This window comes from Etheostoma cragini, chromosome 20 (assembly GCF_013103735.1).
Source record: "Etheostoma cragini isolate CJK2018 chromosome 20, CSU_Ecrag_1.0, whole genome shotgun sequence".
NCBI classification, from domain to species: domain Eukaryota; kingdom Metazoa; phylum Chordata; class Actinopteri; order Perciformes; family Percidae; genus Etheostoma; species Etheostoma cragini.
Genome location: NC_048426.1, coordinates 18906670 through 18933718, shown reverse-complemented (window position 1 = coordinate 18933718; position 27049 = coordinate 18906670). Strand labels below are relative to the sequence as shown.

Sequence of the window (27049 nt, the reverse complement as noted above, 5' to 3'; positions counted from 1 at the left end):
TCTCACATGCAGTTCAATCACATTTGAAACATGTCAGAAACCTTGATTGAGTAAAGAAAGTAAAAGGTAAAATGTTCAAAACACAATATAGAACCATTTATTTATATTATGTGTTGCAAGTACAATTTTAAACACATCTTTAATAACCGGTTAATTTAGTCCTTTTACACATATAGATATGTGATTAAGGACCCAACTTCAGTAGGTAGAAGCTGCTCTTCTTATGTAACTTTCAATTCTCCCAGCTCCTCTAAAATAATGACTGGCTGTTTCCTGTGTGTCTCTGTGTTTGATCTGTATACAGGTGTGGTACCTGATGGTACATATGAAGTATGTTCCAGGACTATAGGGCAACCTTCTGCTGGCAAGTTCTTTCTGGTCTATAAAATATGGATCACACTCAAGAGCTTCACAGTAATTATGAGACAGTTGTCTAAACATTTTATTCTGTCATTCATTTTACTTTGCCGTTCTTTGTCTCCTCTCCTCCTGGCTTCCTCCTCCTCCTCCTCCTCCTCAAAAACAGAGAGCAGTAGTGCCGGAACCTGGAATCTGAATGTGCTTTGGAAAATGTGTGGTATCGATGTTCACATGGATCCTAACATTGGCAAGCGCCTCAATGCGCTGGGTAACACACTGACATCACTGACAGGCGAGGAGGACGTGGATGACATCGCTGACCTGAACTCTATCAACATGGCCGACCTATCAGATGAGGACGAAGCCGACTCCATGTCACCTACCATCCACACGGTCAGTCAATATTGGGTTTATCTACATAATCATTTTTTTTGGGTCATTGTGTAAATTATATTGCATATATGATTGGATTGATGATGAGGATGTAATGTTTAAAGAAATATGCTGTCAAGAGTAGATGTTCTGGTTCGTGACTCCAATTAGGACGTTTTCAGACAATATCCATTTAATCAATTTCTTTAGATTTGGAAGTTATTAAAGAAAACACAGACCGTAATAGGGAATTTCAGCTGTAGCGCTTACTACTAGTCATTACCCCGAGTTAAAGAATCAGTTAATCACTTTGGCAATTATGCTTAACCGCTTTCTTGCTGAAGGTTAGATGGCTATATTGATTCCACCCTTTAAAGATTGTTGTTGGCTTTAAGGGTACAGTCTGAGACTGATAGCTTAGCTTAGCACAAAGGCTGGAAATAGAGGGAAACCTTCTGTCTGAAGGTTACAAAATCCGCCTACCAGCACCCTTTAAAGCGCCAGTTTGTGGTTTAATGGAGGGATTTATGTCTTGACTGGTTGCCTGGCAACCTTACAGTGATGACAATACTTTTTTTTTGTACAGGTTAAACACATTACATGTGTTTGTTGTAAGCTTTAGATATGGTGATAGACAGATTTAGTTACCTTTGGGCAGACTTTACGCTAAGCTAAATGGCTGCCCATTGTAGCTTTATTTTAACAGACAGACATGAGGGGGATATTTATCTTCTCATCTAGCTCTCAGCAAGAAAGTCATTTTTTTATTTTCCAAAATATCCAACTACTCCTTTATTATCTCTTCAATACCTTTGAACAAATCCTACCTGGCTTACCTTAAAGCTTCGGAAGGTAAAGTCTGAACAGAGTCGTCCATTCTTCCACCTCTCCATCCATCTGTCCCTGCCGTTGTTTACAGAGTCCAGGAAGCCAGTTCAGCCCTCGGCTGACCTTAAGGAAGCGTCTGGTAAACCACATCCTGGGCCTCAGCCCCAGGCCTCAGAGTGTGTCTGGTCCAGCTGACTACTTAAACTGTGCATCGCCTTGCCTCCGAGCGGGCAGTGCCAGGGCCCAAAGACCTCTCTCCTGGGCCTGTGTATGTAGCCACCCGCAGTGTAAAACTTCTTCTTTGGGCTGACAAAATCACTTGCAAGTTGGCGTTACATCTCAATCACCTGCAGATAGAAGATGAAGGTTGTTGATTCCAAAATGCTGAGCAATGCTATTTTACAGCATGCTTTGGCTAAACAGCATTGCAATGGAGAATTATGTTGCTTAGCATTGGATTTCACTGCCCTCCTCATTAAGATGGGTGAAAAGAAATAAATTACACAATTTCTTGTCGCAATAGAGCTTTATTTTTCCCTCTTGCACTTTGAGTGAAGTGGAGTGGTGATGGTGGTGGCGGTGTTGTCTCCTGGTTTGTGACATTCTTTGTTTTATGATACCTGGTGTTTGGATTCGACTCCATATAATCTAATGTACGTGAATCATAACCATTAAAAATGAATAATCTTTAATCAGACAGATATGGGAAAAGATGCATTCTTATTTACAGCAGCTGCCTGGTTGAAATTCTTCATACTAATTTTTTAGGGGTTTGATCAGCACGGTTGTTTCATTCTGTCATCAGTTTTACCAGATACATATGTTATGCTGTGTATCTTGCATTGACCCAACAGGAGACTATTGACCCCAGGAGGCAGGCTGCGATGGGTAACCAAGTGACTGACCCTCGTAGGGGGAAATTCACCAAAAGGGTGGTCGACATCAGAGAGCTGAATGAACAGGCCAAAGTCATCGACGACCTAAAGTAAGATTCCTCAATTGTTGATTCTCATTCTGTAGGATGTAATAGATAGATTGCCTGTAATGCAATTGTACATTGTAACATCCAATGAAATTTTGAGAGCTTTTTTGTTTAGTGAAAGACAGTTTTAACAATAAAATCAAGACAGTACATGAGATACATTCAGGACAGTTAATCTTAACTATAAAGCAAGGAGTCTCTGCTTATGTCTGGCCCTTCGATTTTCACAACAACCGTTCATCTGATCAACTTCACACGTGTATTGCTGATTCTCCAAGGAAATGCAGTGTTGAATCATTCTAGTGCTGATGAAGAAATGTCTGTTATGTCAAAACAATCTACATCCTGTTATCTTGACCACAGGAAATTGGGGGCCAGTGAAGGCACCATCAACCAGGAGATCCAGCGCTATCAGCAGCTGGAGTCTGTGGCCGTCAACGACATCAGGAGAGACGTCAGAAAGAAACTGCGTCGCTCCAGCATGAGGGTAAATGCTCTTCTATTTACCATCCTGAATTATCTGTGTATTCACCAAAGAAAGTTTGGACATGGTCAAATACTATATTTCCCGTCATACTTTACAAAAACCTGAATGTGTCTCATTGTTCCTTGCCAGGCGGCCTCTCTGAAGGATAAGTGGGGCCTTGGCTACAAGCCAAGCTACAATCGTTCCAAAAGCATCTCAGCGGCCGCAGGCCGTCCCCCTCTGAAAAGGATGGACAGACAGAGGTAAATCAAACAAAAAAACAAGGGCAGGGGTAGCCACTTTCCCTGGTATATTATTATTATTATTATGGAAATGACACTGTTAAGGGTGCTTCATCCAGCATTTACTATAAACAAACCAGACCAGGTAACCTCTGTCTCACGCCACTGCTGTCAGTGTTACATGTTTTTGAAACACATTTCCCATTAACCTTCTGACAAAGAGGATGTGGTCCCGTTTGTTTATAGTAATTATGCAGATCATTTTGAATTAATGTAGTAAATATGTTGACACGCTGTAAGACCTTTAACAAGGAGAAAACATTAACATTAACTCTGGGGAAGAATAAATGAGTAGAAATAACTGGAAATAAATTGGATTAGTAACAATTTGTGCTTTGAGAGGTGTTCACTTACAGTATCCCTGTAACCAACAATACTGTACAGTAGGTTGTAACAATGTCACTTACAACGTTAAGCATTTGCGTTTATATCACCTTACTGTGTCCATAGTTCCAGAATAGGGGATGTGGATGACCTACCAGATATGCGTGTGGATGCGCCCTCTCCTGGACCCCGGGTCACCTTTAACATCCAGGACACGGTAAACATCTTTCTAAAAACCTCCTACGTATCTCATTTACTGACAAAACAGAAAAACCTTTAACACATTCACATTTTTTTTCACTATGCAGACATTTCATTGCACTGTAGCAAATAGGTTCTTAACATATTCTTGTTAGCAAATCGGTAATTAAGGCAAAGATAGTACGATGAAAGTTTAAGTTTTGTACTTCTTGATGTTGACAGTTTAAAGATCACCATCTCATTCTTCATGCGTCACTGTAATGGTTCTCAATACAACAGATTTCCATTGTACTTTGACTCGTATGATGTCACTTGGTCATGGGCTTCTAAAGGCGGCTCAAAGGGAGAGACCTTTATGCTTCATTCTGGATGAGCTTCTTTTTTAATAACTCTTTTGTTCAATTGAAGATAAATAATCAGGCCTTGGAAGCAGCACATGCACCTGTCAGTCCAGAAGAAGTATTCAAGGTATATGGCTCAAAAGATGAAATGTGACAAATTGAAAATACCTAACCAACACCAACAAATACTTCTGTTTCCTCTTCTTCTCTGCAATTTCCTTGAAAGTGCCAATAGGCAATCAAAACAGGGTGATGAAATACTAGCTTCTAAGGAGATATACATGCAAATGAACCCACTGTTATTCAATATAATATATATTAAACAACAGGGGCTTCATTTGCATAATAACTTATTGTAATCCTGCTCTTTGTGTCCCTAGTTGCACTATTATTTATGTGTTGGCACATGTGCAACAAAATAAAAATTTATGTTCTACTGTCTTTATTACTACTCAGTAGATAAATACCAGCAGCATTCCATCAAACAGAGATTTGTGAGATAGCAATTTGTCACTAACACTAACGCAAAGCATGCTTTCAGAAAAGTAATTTCCTTGCATAATAAGACTCACCCTTGAATACAAGTTTATAGTTGGACTGCGGACTAATGAATGGATGGAGTCACGTATTCTCACCCTGTCTTGAAACTGTATGAATAACCAAATCAGCTCATCTTCAATTTTAATATATTGACTGATTTCTAACAACTATGCATGGGTAGGCTCTAAATCACTGACTGTCAGCTTCTGTTTGTTAAAACAATAGTTTCTCCCTCACACCCATCAATATCAGATCAGATACAGATTATAGATGGACATAGATCCAGCTTTAAATGTCATTGGTGCATAATTTAAAATAGCAATCATGTGGTGTAATTACCATAAAGAAAAAAGGTTTATGAATACATCTAGTTTGTAAACTTAAGACTACTTTAAAAATTCTAGCCAGCACCCCTTTTTGAAATTTTTATCTCCTTGAAAGTCTGAAGACTTACAGTAGACAGCATCGCCCGGAGTTCAGTCACTGCTCAGACACACGCATTCATTCTCCGTTGTGGAGAGAGGGGCTTAGGAGAGTGTTTTGAGCTTAAGTAGAAAAAGCAAGTGGGACTGAGAAGTTGTCGATGTCTTTCAATTTTTTTGGCTAAGCCCTAGATCTTTACACCCCATCTACTGCACCTTTTAAAAAAACAAAGTTACAAAGTGCTTCACCAGAATAAAATTGTTCAAATTAAGACCAAAATACGGTAAAAAGAAACTAAACACAGTAAAATAAAACTTTTAAAACACAACTTTATAACCATGAGACAAAGACCAGTTTAAATAAGTGAGTCTTCAGAGGCTTTTCAAAAGCGCTGTGCCCTGATTGAATGTTGATGTATCTATCTGAAGTGGTGCTTCCTGCTAGAATGATCCAATAGTTTTCAAAACTGACTCCGCTTAAGGCCACATGACTGAGTTTGCTTGGTTTGTCAGTCCAAATACTCCCAGTCAGTGGAAATAAACAACAATTAAAGAGAAATATTGTTGCTGAGATGACCCTTTTTAAATCTACATCCGGTCTGTCTGTATCTTTCTTTGGGATCTGTTGTTACGGTTGGCAATTGAGATTTCTTTACCCAGCTGCTATTAAGAATAATGGACTTGTATACTGGAATACTTTCTTGGGCATCTTTCCATTGTCACCTTCTTGAGAGTGTGTTTCTCCTTTTCTCCTGTCATGGTGGCACGTAATTCTCATCTTCATTCTTGTCTCCCACTGTCTCTTTTTCATTCCTTCTCAGTGAAAGTGCATGACCTCTCAGCTCCTGTGGAAACTGTTGCAGGCTGGTAGTGTTCTGTCATTGGACATAACTAGACATATAAACTGCTGTGAGATTTGATTTCAGCATTAAAGTATAGACTACGTGGCATAAATAGAATACAAAATAAATGTCTGGTGGTCCATCTAACAGAACACTATCTCCTTTAAAGTTATGACTTCTTGGCTACCTTCCTATTTAAGACATCATGGTTTTAAGTAGGAAGAGTTTCATTAAAACTGTCTCCTTGTGTGAGTTTGACACTCTGTTGTTCTATGAAGTTTCCTGAGGAGACAGAGGTGGACCTGTGTTCAGTCACCATTGATGAGCCATCCCACCCTCATCATCACCTTCATCTTCATTATCTATCCGTTATCGAGGGCCAGCACTCAGTTTTCAGTGCCCCTGGCACCCCTGCTGTCTTCTCACCCACACTTCCCTTCCAGCACGACGACATACGGCGTGATGACTTGTCCTCTTCCTCCTCCGAAGACTCCGAAAAGGAGGACGAATTTGAGCGGGAGAGAGTGTCGAGCTATCGAAGGCCTTTGTGAGTTGTCTTTGTATTTTTCTGCCTACTCAAGCATTCTTGTGATGAATGTTAGATGAAAGGAAGCACCAATTATCTCATGTTTGCAATTGCTTCTTTTATAATTTGTTTTGTGTACTATGAATAAAGATTTACAGTGTTCAGCATTCACTAAACATTCCCTTTCTTCTACCTTGTCAGCCAAGCATCTCACAGAAAGCCCTCAGGGTTTTCTGCGGTGAGTCAACTGTTCAGCGAGCGCTGGCCGAGCACACCTGCCAACCGCAGCTTTAGTGGCCCAGCAACTGAAAGAAACATTGACTTTGAGCTGGACGTCCGTGTGGAGATCGACAGCGGGAAGTGTGTCCTTCACCCCACTACTCAGCAACCAGAGCATGAGGACAATCCCCTCAGGAGGTACGGTGAAATGCTGATTTGTTGTTCTGGTAACTACTGTGAAGTGAACCGATATTAATTTAAAGTCTTACTCACTTTTACTGATATTTTCTTTTAAATAACATCTTGTAACAAGTCACATAAACTCAAATAAATTATGAAATACACTCCGGAGATTTGCCAGATGTAATGTTATGCTCTAGCTTGCCGTCAGTGCATACAGGAACAACAACTTTCTATGGGCAGACAATTAAACAGAATAAGGCATTAGCACACCTTTTCACAACCCCCCCCCCCCCCCCCCCCCCCCCCTCCCCCTATGGGTTTTGTAGGAGCTGCGAGCGCAGCCTCCGGAGTCTTGACCAGGAGTCTCCCCCCAAGAAGAAGAAGCTGCAGACCACCTACACCTCCACCACACATCTCCTTGCTGGCAAGAAATGCCCCTCCTCCCTGCAGACCAAATCCAATGACATGGAGACCACAGTCTTTTACATCCCAGGAGTAGACGTCAAGGTCAGCTTCTCACTTAGTTCAAAATTGTCCACATGTTTTTTTGTAATTATAATAATGAACTCTTTTTTTCCTTTACCTCAGTTGCATTACAACTCCAAGACACTGAAGACTGAGTCACCCAATGCCTCGCGTGGATCCTCTCTCCCTCGCACTCTCTCCAAAGAATCAAAGCTGTATGGTATGAAAGATAGCGACCCTCCCAACCTACCCAATGCAGTCCAAAGCAAGACTAGCTCGCTCCTTCCTCCCCCGCCCCCACCTATTCCATCAGGTACTGAGCATTCCCTCGATTTTCCTTGCATGCCCAAGCACCATCTGTAAACACTGATACTAGTGCCACGGCTCTCCGATCTGATGATTTTTAAATCTAGTCGTGGACCCACCGAATCAAATGCATGTGATGTCATCTTTTTATTTTAAGGCATGAATCCAGAGGGCACCTTTGATCCAAATGGGCTCATGCATATTGATGGGAAACAGACTCATTAATATGGTTGCAGTTTATTTAAAGTTTAAGAAATTATCTTTCAAAAGTGTTGTTGACATATAGTCCCTGCTACAGATGTTTTAAACTCCTATGTGTCTTTGCAGCCAAAGGTAAGGGCAGTGGCGGGGTAAAGATGGCTAAGCTGTACGCCTGGGTGGCCCTCCAGACTCTGCCAGAAGAAATGGTCATCAGCCCCTGTCTACTGGACTTCCTGGAAAAAGCATTGGAGACCATTCCTATAACTCCAGTGGAAAGAAGTTATGCAGGTTTGTTTGTTTACACCATCTAATCTTAATGGCTCCTGTTCTCACAGGGATTTTTCTGCTTGAGTCTCTGCCATCCATTAGTCTCTGCAATGGGAGACTAGCCATTCATAGTAAACTCTTGTTGTGTTTCTGTCTTTGTGTACCTCCTATCAGCTGTGGCTACCCAGGAGGAGGACATGGCCCAGTTTGATACAGTGGAGCAGTTGGAGGAATCCACCACCTCTCTGGTTTCCTCTTCCACATCGGCCTACTCCTCCTTCCCTGTGGATGTGGTTGTCTACGTCAGAGTTCAGGTACTGACAACCTGACTGTAATTTTTACAGTTTATCAGTTAAATATTTATTGTAAAGACATTTGCAGCATTAAATAACACTAACAAAAAAATGTTCTCCCCTGTCTCTCATAATAACTATTGTACTTGCTATTAACCGTATATTATCCAAATATCTGTGGCTTCCCATTAGACTTTCTTAGATTCTGGGGGAAATGAGATAAAATACAATACAACTCGCAGGAACCTTATATCCTAGTGTCCTATAATCCTATATGTTGTTTAATTACTTAACGTGTATTACTTAACGTACCTTTTCCCAAAAAGCTGTTATTTTTTAACATTGATCCACATCAAATGATCCACACGCTCTCCAACATATCTGATGTCAATGAAACTGCTTTCTCTATGTAACATTTACCTTTCAAATCTTAGTAATGATTGCAGGTAAACCATGGACGTTATGTTTATAATTGTTACTTTTCAGTATATTTATTTAATATTTTCAGTCCATGTTTGTCATCTATGAACCTGTAAAGCCAAAACCTTTATACATGCAGTTACACACCTTAAGCGTGATTTATGGTCCTGCAGAGGCTCCACGCAGAAATGGCCTAAAGTTTAAACTTTAGGTGTTTGTGTGTGTGTGTGTGTGTGTTAGAGCAAGTGAGAGAGTATTTGGTAGAGCGAGTGAGAGAGTGACAGTGATTGCTTCAGAGCGAGTGCAGGTGTCTCTTCCTGTGCTTTCTGACCACTGTGGGAAATCTGCCTAGCAGGAAAAGTGAACCCTCTCTTTGATTTCATGTTGGTTATGGAAAAGGAGAACTAGGAAATACAGCCAGACCAAAATATGAGCGGGCCGATATTTGGCATTTTCCAAACTATCGGTATCGGCATTTATAATTTTTTATGATTGTATTTTTTATAAATTGTATTTATCACAACTTTAATATATTTTGATGTTCTATCACATTATTTTAGTGAGAACTCATAAATAACTACAAATAACTAATGTTAGGGAATGATATACTGCCAATATACTATATCGGAATATCTGATTTTTAAATCACCAAATATTTGTATTGATATCGGCCTTAAAAATCCTTGATTGGGGTCTACTAGGAAATGACTAGGGGGTAATGCAACGCTACCAAGTCACGGCTAAGCGATGGGCGTCGCCGCAACCTGTAGTTACATTTTTTGAGAGTTGCACATCATTCTACGACGTAGGGTCCGTGTCTCCACGTACCTACATACAGAGCCACTAAGTGAGATATTCAAAGTGTCATCTGTGTTTGCAGCCGTCTCAGATTCGCTTCAGCTGCCTGCCGATGTCCAGGGTGGAGTGTATGCTCAAACTGCCCTCTTTAGACCTGGTCTTCTCTTCTAACCGTGGAGAGCTGGAGACCCCGACAGGAACCAACCCCACTGACGGACCTCACCCCACCTCCTCCACTCCACCAGGGCAACATATCCCCAAACCACCTCCCAGCAAAGGTATGTGGAGCATGTCTAGCGGAAAAACGATGTGCTCACATGTGCAGAGACGTGTGAAGAGCAAAACTTTCTCAAGTCTATCAAACACAGTGAGCATGTCTTTTAGTCTCTTCATGCCATGTCTGGGCTCTGTGTGATTTAATGTTGCTCACACAGCTTGTTCTCATCCATTTATTACTTTGCTCTCCAGTCTGTCTTTTTTGCAAGACTTCTGTAATGTTTCATTTATAATTTTTTTTTACATACAGCATCTCAGTTTATAATTTTTATTTAGTCCAGTCTTATCTACAGTAAATGTACGGTTTGTTCCAAAGCCCAAAAAGAAGCATTTAGCACATCTAGATCTCTACTCTAATTAGGTCATCCATTATGAAACTTTTATTATTTATGCCATATGAAGGCTACTGATGGGTATCCTATTTTTAGTAAATTAAATGCCTACTGATGTGATGTGATGCCGGCTACCGCACTTTTAGTCACCAACCAAATTGCCTCCATAATATTGAGTATTGAAAAATGCCTTGCCATTCAATTACAAATTTCAGTACCTTTAGCGAGCCAGTAAGCATGCAGCATGCTTGTACCAAGATCTAATAATACATGTGATTGTCTGTCTAATGTTACACGTTATAACGACACGTAGGACAAATGCTAGGGTACACACAGAAGTGTGTGTGTGTGTGTGTGTGTGTGTGTGTGTGTGTGTGTGTGTGTGTGTGTGTGTGTGTGTGTGTGTGTGTGTGTGTGTGTGTGTGTGTGTGTGTGTGTGTGTGTGTGTGTGTGTGTGTGTGTGTGTGTGTGTGTGTGTGTGTGTGTGTGTGTGTGTGTGTGTGTGTGTGTGTGTGTGTGTGTGTGAGAAACATGTTTCCTGTGCAAAAAGACAAATTTCACATCTTAGGTTTCCTTATAGTTCTAGTTAAACAAATTCACAGGATCAGTACAGGTATAATTTGTCTTTGGAGCGATACCCAGCCCTACTACTGACTGTGACTGCATGTCTTACCTCCTCTGTGTTTTCATGCCCCCTTCTGCGTTCTACCAGCGTCTCCGTTGCTGGGGAGCCCTCTGGGCAGGAGTCGCCACAGCAGCAGCCAGTCGGACCTCACCGGCCCCCCCATTAACTCCTCAGGTCTCAGCTTCACTGCCTGCATGTCAGACTTTTCCCTCTATGTCTTCCACCCCTACGGCGCCGGGAAGCAGAAATCTACTGTTACAGGCCTGGCTCCGGGCCCAGGGCCATTAGGTACGGGAAGGGGAAAATTCTTTTAATTTTCTAACATGCCAATAATTCAGGGATGAAGTTTCTAATGTTACTGCTGATAACAAGTTATTTTCCTCCTTTATCTGTGGATATGATACATACAAACGTGCTAGATCTAGTGGAGATGGTAATACCAATGTTCCAAGTTCAGCGACCGTCATGGTTATCGCTCTTTTTCCACGAAAGGTACAGTGGACGAGGAGCCTTCTTCAGTAACAGGAAGAAAAGATTCTCTGAGTATTAACCTGGAGTTTGTGAAGGTCAGCTTATCCAGGATGAGGCGCACTGGAGGGCCCACCTTCATTGAAAGCTTCATTCCTGCCAAAGGTGGCAAAATGGACACAACCCTCATCAACATCTCAGGTATGTTGTCGGCCCCCAGGAAAAAGTGTTTCTCTGTGAGACATTCAATACGTTATTCAGACTGCTCCGGTTAAGTCTGTCCAAAGGTCAGTCTGGAAGACTTGGAATATAGTTTGTAAAGGTTTATTTTCAGGCCGGGGTGTTCAAAGAATTTAATAAATTCCCAGCAGAAAGGAAGGAATAATAGGGACATTTTTAAATTGTATTTGAGGTTATATACAACTCCCGGTGTAGATTATTAGTGCTTATTATGGGTTTGCAAAAAAATCGATTTGAATTGCAATTCAAGCGCTACCGATTCAAAATCCATTCATACACCCCTGGTACTTATTATTTCCCTTGTTTTAAAAGAGCATATGCTGCCAATTGACTTGTACTATACCTTGAATAAACAGAATGTTCTCCCCTTAGCTGTGTGTGACATTGGCTCGGCTTCCTTCAAGTACGATATGAGGCGACTGAGTGAGATCCTGGCCTTCCCGAGAGCATGGTACCGCCGAAGTATTGCAAGGCGTCTCTTCCTGGGAGACCAGACTATCAACCTGCCAGGTGACTTTCTGCCCACTCAGTGGCTTTGGTCTGTGTTATGGTTGATTTATTGAGTGTTGCATAAGTATGTTTTTTACCACTCTATTGTTTTGTAGAAAATAACCACCAGCTGTTGTGTCAGCTTTTACTGGGCAACTACCACAAAACGTTGAGCTTTTGTAGCTACTGAGCATTAAGTATTGATGGAATTACATTAAATTTATTGCACCATTGTGACGAAAAGAAAGCTGAGTCAGGAGGCAAAGCTCTCAATCTACCGTTCAGTTCAAGCGGCCAAAATGGGTTTCCTCAGGAGGGTGGCTGGCTTCTCCTTTAGAGATAGTGTGAGAAGCTCGGAGTAGAGCTGCTCCTTTACGACGTAAGGGGCCAGTTGAGGTGGTTCAGGTATCTGGTAAGGATGCCTCTTGGGCGTCTCCGTAGGGACGTGTTCCAGGCACGTCCAGCTGGGAGGAGGCCTTGGGGAAGACCCAGGACAAGGTGGAGGGATTATGTCTCCAACCTGACCTGGGAACACTGCGGGATCCCCCATTTGGAGCTGGTTAATGTGGCCCGGGAAAGCGAAGTTTGGGGTTCCGTGCTAGAGCTGGTCCCACCACGACCCAATACTGGATAAGCGGAAGAAGATGGATAGATGGAGGGAATTGCTTCCTTTTAACAAGGCCCTTAGATATGAAATATGAACTAAAAAATTAAATGGATGAAATCAAATTTCAAATATTTCTTACCAAATGCATTGATGTTGATATTGCAGCGATATTGTAGGGTTGACAATGGGTGCTTTCAGAAAATATTAACACTATTAGAGTTTTGATAAATAATCCCCAATAATGTGGATACAGTGACTAAGTGGGTAAAGGCAAATAATAAAATAGCTCGTAAGTCTGGTAAATTCAGAAAATGACATCATTTGCAGTCTTTAAAACCAGGAAAAGACAACACTTGTCATATCACGATATTATGATATCCAAAATGTAAGACGATATCTGGGCTAATATATTAACAAATATAAAAACAATGTACAACAGAGAATTCCATAAAACATTAAAAATAAGAAAGACATTAAAATCATTATCATTAGATATATGGGTACATAAAAATGAAATGAAAGGTGATACAAGGTCAAAAACAAAAGATAGAGGAAGTTATAATGATTTTCCATAATGTTTTGAAAAGAAATGTTTTGATTTAAAAGTGGTGATAGAGCCTGCTTCTCTGACACACAACCTTTTCCCGTGCTTCAGCTTCTGGCCCCGCCACCCCGGACTCGGTCGAAAATGTCACCCAGCATCTGTCCCCCGAGTCCAGCCGGAAAGCCTACTGGAGGACTTGGGACGGCAGCACCGGCACACAGCACATGCCCCAATCCCCTAACGTCTTTTCAGAGCACTCCACTGGAAGCAACATGTCCCCGGGCGGCCTGGGCCACCTCAAGTCCCCTGCACCTGGACGCACCAGGAGCGTGTCTGATTCCTCTGCTCCTCGGAGAGGTGATTACAAACACTCTTGCCATTCACAGAGGGAACTCAAACTAAAATATCCAAATGCCTTGTGCTGTAAGTCAGGTGAGTTTTAATACAGAAGCACAATTTAGATGTTAAATAAAAACGTAGAAACCATTAAATTCAAGTGGGGGAAAAAATGCAATGACGACTTGTACAAGACGCTCATAATTTATCTTCTACCCCCTTTCCTCTAAATCTTGCTTCATTCTCGTCTAGACTCTGTGACCAAAACATCCACCCCTTCCTTCAGTAAGAATGGTAAAGCAGCAGGTCAGCAGGGGGCGCCATGGGAGACGTTGGTGGTGTTCGCCATCAACTTGAAACAGCTCACCGTCCAAATGAACATGAGCAACGTCATGGGAAACAATACGTAAGTGGTCACACTTTCTGCACTTTTTTTTTTTGTAGATACTTTTAATACCCATTACGACACAAGTTAGTTAGATGAGAAGGTCAAGACCAGTCTCAGAAAATAGAGTGGTATCAGTCTTCTCATCTAACTCTTGGCACAAAGGGAATAAGAGTTTTTCCCAAGAATACCAGTCTATTTGTTTAAGAGTAAAAAATGGTGCTAATAGTGTGCTGCAGGATTCGGTCCTAAAACCGTTTTTTGCACTTCCGAATGTTGTCTGGAGTCAATGGGTTTTTTGAATGTTTTTTGGTGAGATGCCTGAAATAAGGACTGTGGTTAACACAATCTTAAGTGATTTTTTTTGCAACATAAAATACGTCGGTAAATACCCTCACTCTTAAATTTTGAAGCTTTTACGTGTCTTTTAAAGAAAGGCAGTCGCCAACAAGTGGCTAGAAGAGACTACAGACGTAGTCGGGACATCAAACGTCACCGTCAGATTAGTGGTGGTGTCAAGTCCAATGCAAAAATATTACCGGCTTTTTGCAGCTGTGCCACAGTGGTCAGAGTGGTCGCCTACCGATCGGAGGGTTGGCTGTTCGATCCCTGGCCCTGCAGTTCAATGTCAAAGTGTCTTTGGCTAAGACACTGAGCCCCTAATTGCTCCCGATGCTCCATCATCGGAGTGTAAACGTGTGTACATTTTTATGTGATGAGCAAGTGGCACCTCGTTTACAGTCCATTTGCATCTTTGTTCAGGGAACCAGGGAAATGCTAACTTCTAGGTCAGGAGCGTCAAACATGCAGCCCGTGGGCCAGAACCTGCCCGCCAAGGGTTCCAATCAGGACCACTGGATGAATTGGAAGTGTGGAAATTGTAACAAAGTAATTGATTCCAAATTGACCACTTTAATCTCAGAGAATATCCAAGTTCGTTGTTAGAAATTCTAAATATTTTTCTTGGAAAATTACCTCTTTTTCCCAGGTCCGTAACAATGAGTCTGATATCGCTGTTCTAGGTTGTCCGACAAAAATGCATCATCCCTGCAGCACTCTATAGTTTTTATGATGGTATTTTAGGATATGAAATATCCCTATTATGTGAGCTTTTTTATTTATTCCTAATATTTTGTACACAAAAATATAATAGATGATGCCATAGAAGCAATATTTATACATAAACTGACATCAGTATTTCCTCCCTCAGGGCTTGTATAGATAAATACTCTGTATTGCTTAAAATTGGCCTCAAACCTAAATGTGAATGTAATTCGGGCAAATGAGTGCATCAGGGATTCATGTCAGCCATTAAAGCTGTGAATGACAAAATAATCACTATATTTAGTGAATGTGATTCCTGCTCCAATCACATTATCTAATGCTGTCTGGAAAACACTGTTTTAATGAGAAAGAATAACTAGAGAAGTAAAGGTGAAGGATGCAAATTTAAGATAAGAATGTTATTGACTAAGCTGGACATTGTCATCATCCTTTTAATAGAGTAATCAGCTGCTACATGTACACTGGTGTAGAAATATGTCTCTCTGGCGTTGCCTTGCTACAAATTGCACTTTTATCTCCCGCTACACAGACATTTCAGCACTTATGGTCCTTTATTGCCCACTCTTATGGGCTCAATTCATCTGTCACACACTGTTGTATTTCATCGGTCACCAGGATATGCGGTTGTTAGAACTTTCATCTCTCCAGTGAAGGTAGAAGTGCGGAAAGTCCTGCTGAATCCTTGACAAACACTACAGACTTCTAACCATTGCGGTACTGTTTTATGAGCTCTGCATCATCATAAAGGAAACAAAATATCTTGTTCTCTGGAAATGTGTGGGCTCTTTGAGCAAAACATACGTATTCTGCCTCTTACTCACCAAGTCATTATACACTAGGGCTCTCTCCCTAGTTTAAATTATTTAGGTATATTTTTCTGTCAAAAAAACATTTGTTTATGTGTGTATAATGAAATGTAGCTACAGGAAAACCCACAAACTTAGGCATTAGCAAATGCCATAATAATGACATACTGTACATGTGTATGATTAACATGTTGAAATAAGGACTTGTTTGATGATGACATGTTTGTCTAAAAACCTGCCGTGTTTACTTCACATTTAGTCTGCACGTTTTGCGGGTCTTTGCCAGTTCAGTTACCTGTGTTTCTTCCTGGACACGTTCTCATCATGAGAGCCATTCATGTTTCACATGGAGCACTTCTTCTCCATTATTCAGCAGCGTTTCAGGAGCGCTCACAGTTGTGTTGTGTTGTGTTTGTCCCAACAGCTGGACGACCAGCGGGCTGAAGAGTCAGGGCCGACTGTCTGTAGGCAGCAACCGGGACCGGGAGATCAGCATGTCTGTCGGCCTCGGACGCTCCAAGCTCGACTCCAAAGGCGGGGTGGTGGGTGGCAATATAGACGTGAACACCCTGGAGATGGTCTGTAAGTAAACAAAGCATTGACTGTTCTGACATCTGGTGTTTTTCTGCAACTCGTTAGCAGCTTTTGTTTACAGCAGACTGGAAACTTGATATGGATCTGAGCCAGAGTTCACAACACTGGGGGCTGTGCAGTGGTTAAATAATATCACTTTTTTACACTTAATGTTAAAAATTACTTCATTTTATATATATATATTGCATTTGGTAATAATCTATTAAACAACATATTTTTTTTTTTTTTTTTTAATTTAATTGTTTGTTAGTACCAACAGTCGCAAAGAATTACAAACAATACACTGAGAGAAAAAAACAGAGCAAAGACGGGAGGGAGGGAGACAAAAAACACAAAGAATATAAACATCTGTAAATAAAAAAACTAAAAAAAAAAACTCTAAAGACCTGTGTATGTAAGTATTCCTTGTGCTGTATTTCTCCAATATAACATCTCTTCCTAACTGGATGTGATGCGTTTGAGCGAATGTCAGATGGTTTCAGTTTTTTCCAATGAAGATGCTTGTTTGAAAAACCGCTTGCCCTGGCTCTGTTGCTGCACACTTGCTCAAGCTACCAACCTATTTTACATTGGTCAAAAACTATGCTGACGTTTCCGTTTCCCTCCAGTCAAAAGTTGAGAAGAAGCACACCTTCTATGTTCCACAGCTGAGGAAACTAATAAAACTTGAGAAAATTCTGTTCTGAATAAACTTGCTGTAGGTTAGGAAGAGGTGTGACACTGTTCAATTACACATTTGTATGTAGCAGATGGAGTTTTGTATAGCATTGTATAAGTGGTCACTTAACGCTGCAGTGTTAACCAGTTACTGTCTGTTTTCTAGCCCACATCTCGGAACACCCCAACCAGCAGCCCAGCCATAAGATCCAGATCACCATGGGGTCGACAGAGGCGCGTGTGGACTACATGGGCTCCAGCATCCTGATGGGAGTTTTCAGCAATGCTGACCTGCAGCTGCAGGACGAATGGAAAGTCAACCTGTGCACCGTCGACGCCAACCTGTCAGAGAAAAGGTGGGAAATGATGTCATCAGAGGCTTAATACCTCTGGTTGTTGAAATATTGTCCACTTGAGAAACTAATTCCTCCTAGATTTAGATAGACACAAATATCTGCATTAAAATCCTTTGAAGACGCAGGTTGCTTGAGACCTTCTTTCTGGTTTTTCCTAATTACTTGGCAAGCCAGTGTAACAAAATGATGATACGGATCCGTCATTCCATATGCAGTGGTGTTTAGTCTACACTATATTACCATCTGCTTTGTGCCTTGCTTTGCTGTTTTCTACAATCTGACCAGTCTTAATCTTACATCTTCCTGTTTCTCACCTTTTCCCTCTCCATCTTTTCTCCGTCTGTCCTTCCAGTGAAATCTTTGTCCATGGAGACTTGCAGTGGGACATTTTCCAGGTGATCATTTCACGCTCCACCACACCAGACCTCATCAAGATTGGCATGAAGCTGCAGGAGTTTTTCACTCAGCAGTTTGACACTAGCAAGCGAGCCCTCTCCACCTGGGGGCCTGGTCCCTACCTGCCCCCCAAAACCCCCGTCATCAACGCTGAGAAAGGATCTGCAGAGCTTTGTAAGTGTGCCTTTTTTTACCCCTATACTGCCGGGAGAAATATTTAATGCAGACTGTGGCATAATAAGGTATGCACAGCGAGTGTCTTAGGCAGTCGTGCTGGTAATAGGAAGTGAACTGATTGGTAACTCTAATACATTTAATTTGTTGAAACAGTCTAAAAGGTAGTTCAACAACTGCATGTAATCAAACAAGATGATTAAAAACTAATGAAAGGCGCGAGCAGCATACATTTAAAGAAGAAAAAAAGAGTGGAGGCTATAAAAGGATCAAAACAACATAATACTAAATCCTGTTAGCCCCAGCAGCATGCCTCATGTTCAGGTCAGGATTGATTTGTCTGCCTTCATCCCCCCCCAGCCACCCCTCGCTTCTCATTTTGTGTCTCCTAACCGTCTTTGTCACACAGACATGGATGCGGCCCATCACCGCCACTGGCCCGGGGTGCTGAAGGTAATCGCTGGCTGCCACATCTCCCTCTTCCAGATGCCTCTGCCTGAGGACGCCGTTCAGCTCGGCGGTTCAATGAGCCTCCATGGCAATCACATGACGCTGGCGTGCTTCCACGGGCCCAACTTCCGCTCCAAGTCGTGGGCTCTATTCCACCTGGAAGAACCCAACATCGCCTTCTGGACTGAGGCACAGAAGATCTGGGAGGATGGTGAGGCAAAATGTTTATCGTGTAGATAGTATTGAAAAATGATTACATAATAAAAATAAGCGTTTTTAGCAGTGGATTTGGCCACTGTAATCCCCTTTTAAACCAACTTCTTTTTTCTGTCACATCCAGGCTCCAAAGATGATTCGACCTACATTGTTCAGACACTGGATTTCCATCTTGGTCATAACACTATGGTGACCAAACCCTGTGGTGCACTCGAAAGTCCAATGGCCACCATAACCAAAATAACCCGCCGGCGGCATGAAAACCCCCCGCATGGAGTCGCAACAGTCAAAGAATGGTTCAACTATGTCACTGCCATGAGGAACGAAGGTAACCTTTTTGTATTTCTTTTTTTATTCATGTACACCATTTATTTTGTATCTTGATGTCATGACACATAGGTACAGAGTCCCCTTGGAGTCATCTGAGAAGATAAAACTAAACCGTGCGAAGAGAAATCTGTGCTCTCGGTTTTATAAATGTGAGAAAAGTAGGAAAGATATTCACAGATTCCAACTTCTGGGATCTATTACTCTATAGCGAAAGGATATTAAATCACAAATGACGCATCTTTCCTAATGTAATAAGGTTAACAATGAGCTACAAACAAACTTTTATCAAAACGAGCCGTCCGCCAAACTGGAGAAATAAGATTGGTCTCTAGGAGCAGCCGGCGTCGCTTAGGGGTCGTCTATAAACTGCAACAGCAACACAAAGATATCTATTAATTTAGTGATTAAATAAGGTAGTGTCTCCAAACTTACCTCAAGTATTACTTTTCTCTTCCTAGTTGTACTACAGAACTTACTTTAAAGAAAATAAGTTACCTACATGATGAATGAAACGGGATCTCTTCACGGCCGAGTGACAAGGGAATCAAAAATCCTTACTTCCAAACCAGTTTACACTTTGTTTTCCGTTGTTCTGACACCCCGCATCCCCGTTCTCCGTACGGTGTGTGTGAGTGGTGAAGGGTTTCCTTACTATGTAAAAGGGCTTTGAGTAGCCTTTAAGACTAGAAAAGTGCCATATAAGAACAGTCCATTTACATATAAAACAAGGAGAGACGTCGCGTCACCATGCTTCAGTTGTGTCACCAAAGTGGATCCGCACGGATAGATATCCAAAAGGTAAATCCCCCCCTCCTACTCCCCCCGCCCCCTATCGGCGGTCTCGAGTAACCACGATTTGACAATATGAAAATAGAATTGATTGCCCAACCCTTATAGGTGTATTCAACAAAGTGTCAAGTGGGTATAAATGGTTGCTTCATGTAGCATCTTCTCAAACTTTACAATTGTCTCAGCTTCAGACAGCTCCAACTAAAAGAACACAGACACAGCGGTTGTGTTTTTTTGCCGGAGAGCTACATTCCGTCAGCCTTTCCTTGCAGCTGCTGCCTGTTATCTTAAATGTAAAACCGGTGCAGCATTGGAACGACGCAGAGAAGTGTGAACTTAACCTTGAAGAGTTTTGACATGTTTTATCTCGTGTTTCAGAGTTGAACTTGCTCAGGAATGTGGAAGCCAACAACCAAGAGAGCGGAGCGGCTGCCAAAAGCTCGAGTCTGCTGAGCAGCTTCCGCAGCTCCTCCAGCTACAACCATGAAACAGAGACCATCTTTGCTCTTCCCAGAATGCAACTGGACTTTAAGTCCATCCACGTACAAGATCCTGATGAACCTACTCTAACAGGTAGGGACGGGAGCCCGCAAAGTAATGTAATGGTACATAAAGACAACATACAATCTGTTGGAGTCTTTTCTCTGACTGCTATCTTTTCATCACGCTAGTCAGCAAATATTGGGTTAACTGTTGTCCTTCACTAACATGACCTCAGCTCAATCACATAGACTTGGCTGCACAATAATATTTTATTTTGCAAAAGAACAAAAAAAACTGGATCTGTTTTTCTATCTCGTTTAAAGGTCCCATGGCAAGAACATTTCACTTAAGGAGGTTTTTATAACATTAATACGAGTTCCCCCAGCCTGCCTATGGTCCTTCAGTGGCTAGAAATGCCGATAGGTGTAAACCGAGCCCTGGGTTTCTCAGATGGGCCGATCTGGACTCTTGCTCCTCATGAGGTCATAAGGGGCAAGGTTACCTCCCCTTTCTCTGCTTTGCCCGAGAATTTGGCCCGCCCATGAGAAAGAGAGAGACATCATGGCTTTTAAATGAGAAAAGTGGCAGCTGGTCAAGGCCACACCCCCACCCTGGCTGTAATTCTGCACCAAAGCTGAATTTTGGGAAAGAGACTTCAGATACAGTATTAGGGGACCACTGAGGTCCATGTAAAAGCATCCAAAGAGCACCATGTCATGGGACCTTTAAAGAAATGTGGTTTCAGTCCATAATCAGTTATTGAGCATTTGTAACACTCACACTTCCCCTGAGAAAACAGTGACCCAAATCCATTTCATATACTAATGGTATAGCTGCATAGTCATTGCTGAAATATATATATATTTTTTAAAACTTTGTTCCATGGATAATGTGCTTTTTCCGCCATAGTTTATCAGGCTTGCCAATAGGGCTGCACGATATGAGGAAAGTATGCCGTATGTGATAACGTTGTTGAATATCTATATATAACTTGCGAGATATATAGAGATATTAAAGTGTACTCAGTTCTGACTTTCTATTGCTTTTAGTATTCTTCTAAAATTCTAACAAATTTGCTTGTTGAATTCAGAACAAAATAAAAGGAAGTAATTTCTAACATTCTTTTATTGAACAAATTGAAGATGGAATTGAACATAAACTACTTAAAAAAAGAACGAGTTACATTTGAATTTTCAGCTTTAATATTTTCTTTCAACTAACATAAAAACTGTCGTTGCAATATGTTGCCGCCTATATGTAGATTGAGCTAGTTGGTATTGCAATGGCGATAAAACAAACCATACATTGTGCAGCCCTTCTTGCCAATGCAGAAGTATTCATTATTTTCTACTTGTTCCAGAAGCCAACAGCAAGCCCAAAGTGGAGTGCAGCGTTGTGACAGAATTCACAGACCACATCTGTGTCACCATGGACGCCGAGCTCATCATGTTTCTTCATGACCTGGTGTCTGCCTACCTGAAAGAGAAGGAGAAAGGTTTCTGGCTTTACTAAATCCTCATCATTCATTCATGCATTCATTCATTCATTCCTTAACTCTTTCAGGCATTGAGTAAAAACAAAACAATGTTTAGTCATTTTTACTGTCCACATTTACTCATGAGTCATCTACAACAGGTGGAGCAATGAAAGTGGTTTTATTTGAGAGTGAAAATATCCTGCAAAATGACTCGTCAAACCGTCCAAGGAGAAATTACAATATGAGCCACATCTGTCTGCCTCTACCTGCGAAGCTGTTTGTGTGCTGTTGGGCTCTTCTCGGACAAAGCAGCATAAAATGCAGGCAGCTGAGTGTTATTTTCATACACACAGCGGTGAGGTCAGAGTGCCCAATGCAGGCAGCATTTTAATTGGTTTCCCATTGTCACGAAGGGACAAATTAGCACTCTTTATGCCAGAAAGCTCGCATTCTTCATGACAATTACAATAGTGCCTGGACTTTGTTGTGTAGATTCTGCAGCTGAATAGAAAGAGAGAGGCGCCCACTGAAGACTTTCACAAGCTTTCAATCCATCCTGATTAATTGAAGCGCAGATGGGTATTTAAATGGGAATAGAGTCGAGCTCTATACTATCAAGGGGCCGACCTTGCTATCAAGGATATGAATAAATGTTTAATTGTGTTCCACTTCTGGATGTTATTAATTGTTTTTTGCAACATTTCATTTTGCCCCTGTGTCTTCAGCCCTTTTTGCCCCGCGGATGTTCGCGGCTCGGCCAGGCCAGAAGAGCCCCACAGCCCTGCACGATGAAGGCTCCACAGACAAGGACAAAGATGACAGCATCAACTACACCACGGTGGACTGGAGGGAGTTCATGTGCAACACCTGGCACTTGGAGCCGACTCTCAGGTCAGCTCTGCTCCACTGCACCACAATTAAAGTGTTTTGTGTTTGATTTGTTGACAGACGCACAGCCTTTCTTGTGACGCAGTCACATTGAGTCACAATGCTCATTCGAGAGAGGACACAATAAGCGTCATTCTTTTGTGACCAAGCCATATTTCCACTGCACGCACACACGCACCAAACTTGCTACTCAAAATATCCAAGGCTGTCATACATCATTATATAAGACTATTAGAAATACAAGTCACACAGCTGATCTTAAAATGTCTTTTTTAGACTGAACTAAATCGTTTTTACAGTAAAGAGTGACTTAGTGTCTTATAGTCTACCATATATAAGAGAATGCATGAAGCTGAGTGTTCTGAAGCTGAAAATCCATTTCATGCTGTTTGTTGGGTATGTGTAATTTATCAGCTCTTTTTTTTTTTTTTCTAACCTTTATTTATCCAGGTAAACTGTTTGAGAACCACTTCCCATTTACAAATATAAGTACATTATATTAGTAATTGTACCGAGTTACCTACAGCTAGTCTTAGTGAGGACATTTGGACAGGAATAAGTTGCAAAGAACAAATTGGTTTCCGTAGTTTTAAATGCAAAATAATCCCCCAGTACTTGGCCTATAATGCCTGAAATGCATTTAGCATTGTCTAGTCTAAACATGTCTTTGGTCTTTAGGCTTATCTCCTGGACAGGACGTAAGATTGACCCAGTGGGTGTGGACTACATCTTGCAAAAACTGGGCTTCCACCATGCCCGGACAACGATTCCCAAGTGGCTGCAGAGGGGCGTGATGGACCCATTGGACAAGGTGCTGTCAGTGCTTATCAAGAAGCTGGGCACCGCTCTGCAGGACGAGAAGGACAAGAAAGGCAGAGACAAAGAGGAACACTGAGAAACACTCGTACCACTGTAATGAAAGCTGTGCATACCTTCCTGCAGGACACAAACACTGGATTACTGTATTACAACGGCCACTACTGTACAACACATTTGTCCAATGTACCCGTTTTACCTGCTACAGCCTGTGAATTTCAGCATGGTTGTTTACTGTGGTTCATGCCACTTGCAGCTCTGACTGAAGCGTTTTGCACCAATGTTGTTTTCTGTATATTTTGATCAAAGTAGCAATTTTTAGAAGTATTTGACTGCTTTAATCGTAAAAAAAAAAAAATTGCCTCTTTTACCTGTTGTAAATGACCTTACTGAAATCGCTTGAAAGTTTATTTTAAGACTTACCAATATTTCATGAGAAATGATTTCTTATACCATTGCCTTTTCTTTGTTTCCCATGGAACACATGGTAGATATGCTTTATGTATTTTATAGTGTAGCTTTAAGATATTTAAGAACATTTCAGTGACAGTGTTGTTGATTTTTTTTTTTTTTTTTTTGATGTGAACAAATAAATACTGGGAGGTTACGGCACATCATCCACTCAGTTATGAGGATAACATGAACTTGTAATTTTAATTTGAACCAAGATCACTATTTATGGGTACAAGGAATGCAAAGTCTATAACATGTATTAGCTTGGTGTGTCAAGCTTATTTTTATTTTAGTTTTTTTAAATCCATACTGCAGAACCAGTGTATATAATACAATTTCTTAAACATGTTGATTTCCTAACTTAATAAAAATATTGCCATTCAATTTTAGATGACGCTCAAGTCTGTTATTTTATCCAGTGGGTTAATCTAAACTCCTACTTTGTAAAGGTAATATTAAAAATCTTAACAAATTATTTTAAATTTCTGTTAAAGGTGCATTCCACTGTTTTTACGTACAAAGGTCTCCATGTCATGAGTTCTATTCAGCATGTAAAAACAATATCTTTCTAAAGTCTGATGATGTCACAGTGATGTTCATCAGGGTCTCCTTGGATTTGGCTTAAAATGTGTAACAGAAAGCCAGCCTTATAAACTGGGATGACATTTGTAAGATAGGTCCATTTACCAGGCATTCTCCTTTTTATTTTTTTATTGTCTGCCTTTTGTGAGACTCCCAACTTTATGCTACCCTGGAAATCCATAGTTCTCGCGATAGCACAGCTTGAATTTGCTTAGCAAGTTATCAAGTAATGCTGCTCATTAACTACACCCTTGTAGCTGAGCTGCACCAATATAATTGGTGCATTTAATAAAGGCGGGCCAGAGGCTAGCTAAACAGATGACGACAGTTTAATCTACCAGTTAGTTCCACTGGTAGCTAAGCGTATGGGGCTCTGGATACGTCACCCCGTGTGTCGTTGGGATTGGTCATAGTCAGATTTTCAGATGAACGCTTGGTGCCGCACCTCGAGACGGGCAACTTTCATTACTCAATGCCAGGCCCTTAATCTGTTGGATTTGGGTCTGGATTTTCAGATAACGTTATGCAATAGCAATGCTAAATCACTAGAGCACCCCTTTTAATGAAGTTTGGTTTGTGTTGATGGTGCTCTTTTTGTTATTTTTGAAACATTTGCGTCTTTTACTGCACATTTTCCTATAAGTGAAATGTATCACTTTATGTGGCAAAAGAGTTTTCCCAGAAAACAGCTGTCAGACAGGTGTTCAGAACTTCAAATTAAACTTGAATGAACAGGGAATGGGTTATGTTGCTTTTGAAACTGTCTCAATCTGTTTGAATCAAAGCTTTAATGGTTTCAGCAGTATTACGTTTTCTTTCTTAAGGCAGTAATTTGTTTCTGTTCTGGCTTTTTAGGTCAATTAATGAGTGCTTGTGTAAGTATAAAAGATTCACTTATAATTCATAACAACTTCTACTAGTTTCCTCCAGTGTTTGTCAGAATACTTCCCCACCATCTTGCCCCCCCCCCCCCTCCATCTATAATAAGCCTGCTGTTCTCACCTTAGGGTTTTGTTAATACAGTCCTTTGAATGAAAGACTCCCCGTACCACCGCTAATCTCTTCCGCTGAGACACCCCCCCCTTACCATGAGCCATGTTCCACTTTTGGTTCCATGCCATGGTTTTGCATTTTTGATGGTGCGTTGGCGGGTGAAGGAGAGCACAGTGGGATTGTGGTGAGGAAGGGATCTGCGGCATTCCTCTGTGATGTCTGCTGTGAGATTACAGCAGTGTCACCTGAGGAAACCCAGACAGCTCACTGTGAGAGTGCACTTGAGTCTTTGCTCTTGCTTGCCTGGGCCGGACATTATTTTTGATTTTTATTCTGCTTGCTCCACACGCTTTCCTTTGAAGGCATTATTATTTTACATACCCCTACATTGATTTTTTTTTTTCCTTTTCTTTCTTTTACTTCACAGAGCTACAGTGTATACGTATTAACATGAAAGCCAAGTGAGTGGCCAGTAGATGGAGTCAAAAGCCAGTCGTCCCACAGTCTAAACTTTTCCTCAATTACACACCAGTTCCCTAAGGTTTACTGTCCTGCTGCTGAATTATGAAATAGAAAGTGAATAGAAAGCATTAAAAAGTCATGAAGTGGCCAAAGATGTCAGACATCTTAAATTGACTGCCTCTGTCCTTCCTGGCCTGCTGGACCAGACGGTGCTTGGACAGTCTCCACTGAGTTGTGCTCAGTCAAGAAAAACTGACATAAAGCAAAACGTGAACAGCATACACCTACAATGACAGCAACAGCCTTCATTAATTATAATGTAGAAGATGTAGAGTTAAAACCGTCCAGAATGTTTTGTGGAAAATAAATGTCTTATCTACAGAATAAAGATCTTTTCAACATTAAGGATTTTAAGCTTTCCGGTGAACAAAATACTAGATTCGCTTTTGATTGTTTCCTAGTGTATGCAGTTTTAGGAAAATGCATGTTCTCTTACCAGAATGAAGTCTTTTTTTGTAGCAGGGCGCTTAGTGTATAGAAACCAAAATGACAGGATATTATCAAAGGTTTCATCCAGGCCAGGGGCCTTTTACATTTCGCTCATACACAGTAAAATGTGCCTTTAATGGGACAAAAAATAATCTAACAGCAACGCTTCATCATACACAACATTACACTGGCTTTGTATTAGCTCTTTCATTTATCAGTAAAATGGATTCTTGTAAAAACACTTTATTAATGACTTGTTAAAGAAATAGTTCAATACTTTTGGGCAAAATACTTATTTTCTTTCTTGCTGAAACAAGAAGATTGAACCCACTTTCATATCAGTCTGTTAAACATAAAGCTACAGCCAGAGGGAGCTTAGCTTAGCATAAAGACAGTTAGCAGTCAAATCTGACTAAATCAACCACATTGAGTTGGATTCCTTGCCATGAGCTAGATGAGAAAATGAATTCCACTCTACTGTCTGTACACTAAATAGGCTATAAATTACGGTTAGCTTAGCTTAGCATAAAGACAGGAGAATAGGAAAACAGTTAGCCTCGCTCTGTCCAAAGCTTCTCGCTAACCAACATGCTGTGTCTTGTTAGTTTAATTT

General features: G+C 41.1%; 1 protein-coding gene across 1 annotated transcript in view; it reads left to right on the top strand.

Moving 5' to 3' along the window:
* kiaa1109 (KIAA1109 ortholog) overlaps positions 1–24299 on the top strand; it is a 78183-nt gene extending 53884 nt beyond the window's left edge. The window contains exons 62-88 of the mRNA XM_034859160.1: positions 177–364; positions 527–753; positions 2415–2545; positions 2906–3029; positions 3159–3271; positions 3761–3851; positions 6259–6527; positions 6708–6923; positions 7235–7415; positions 7497–7686; positions 8007–8168; positions 8322–8461; positions 9741–9936; positions 10979–11179; positions 11384–11560; positions 11972–12109; positions 13351–13596; positions 13828–13981; positions 16256–16413; positions 17249–17438; positions 17791–18008; positions 18418–18669; positions 18799–19002; positions 20172–20366; positions 21637–21771; positions 22479–22644; positions 23320–24299. Of these exons, the coding sequence (XP_034715051.1) occupies positions 177–364; positions 527–753; positions 2415–2545; positions 2906–3029; positions 3159–3271; positions 3761–3851; positions 6259–6527; positions 6708–6923; positions 7235–7415; positions 7497–7686; positions 8007–8168; positions 8322–8461; positions 9741–9936; positions 10979–11179; positions 11384–11560; positions 11972–12109; positions 13351–13596; positions 13828–13981; positions 16256–16413; positions 17249–17438; positions 17791–18008; positions 18418–18669; positions 18799–19002; positions 20172–20366; positions 21637–21771; positions 22479–22644; positions 23320–23536 (4879 nt within the window). The 3' untranslated portion in view covers positions 23537–24299. The remainder of the gene's footprint in view (positions 1–176; positions 365–526; positions 754–2414; positions 2546–2905; positions 3030–3158; positions 3272–3760; positions 3852–6258; positions 6528–6707; positions 6924–7234; positions 7416–7496; positions 7687–8006; positions 8169–8321; positions 8462–9740; positions 9937–10978; positions 11180–11383; positions 11561–11971; positions 12110–13350; positions 13597–13827; positions 13982–16255; positions 16414–17248; positions 17439–17790; positions 18009–18417; positions 18670–18798; positions 19003–20171; positions 20367–21636; positions 21772–22478; positions 22645–23319) is intronic.
* Positions 24300–27049: the final 2750 nt, after the last annotated feature.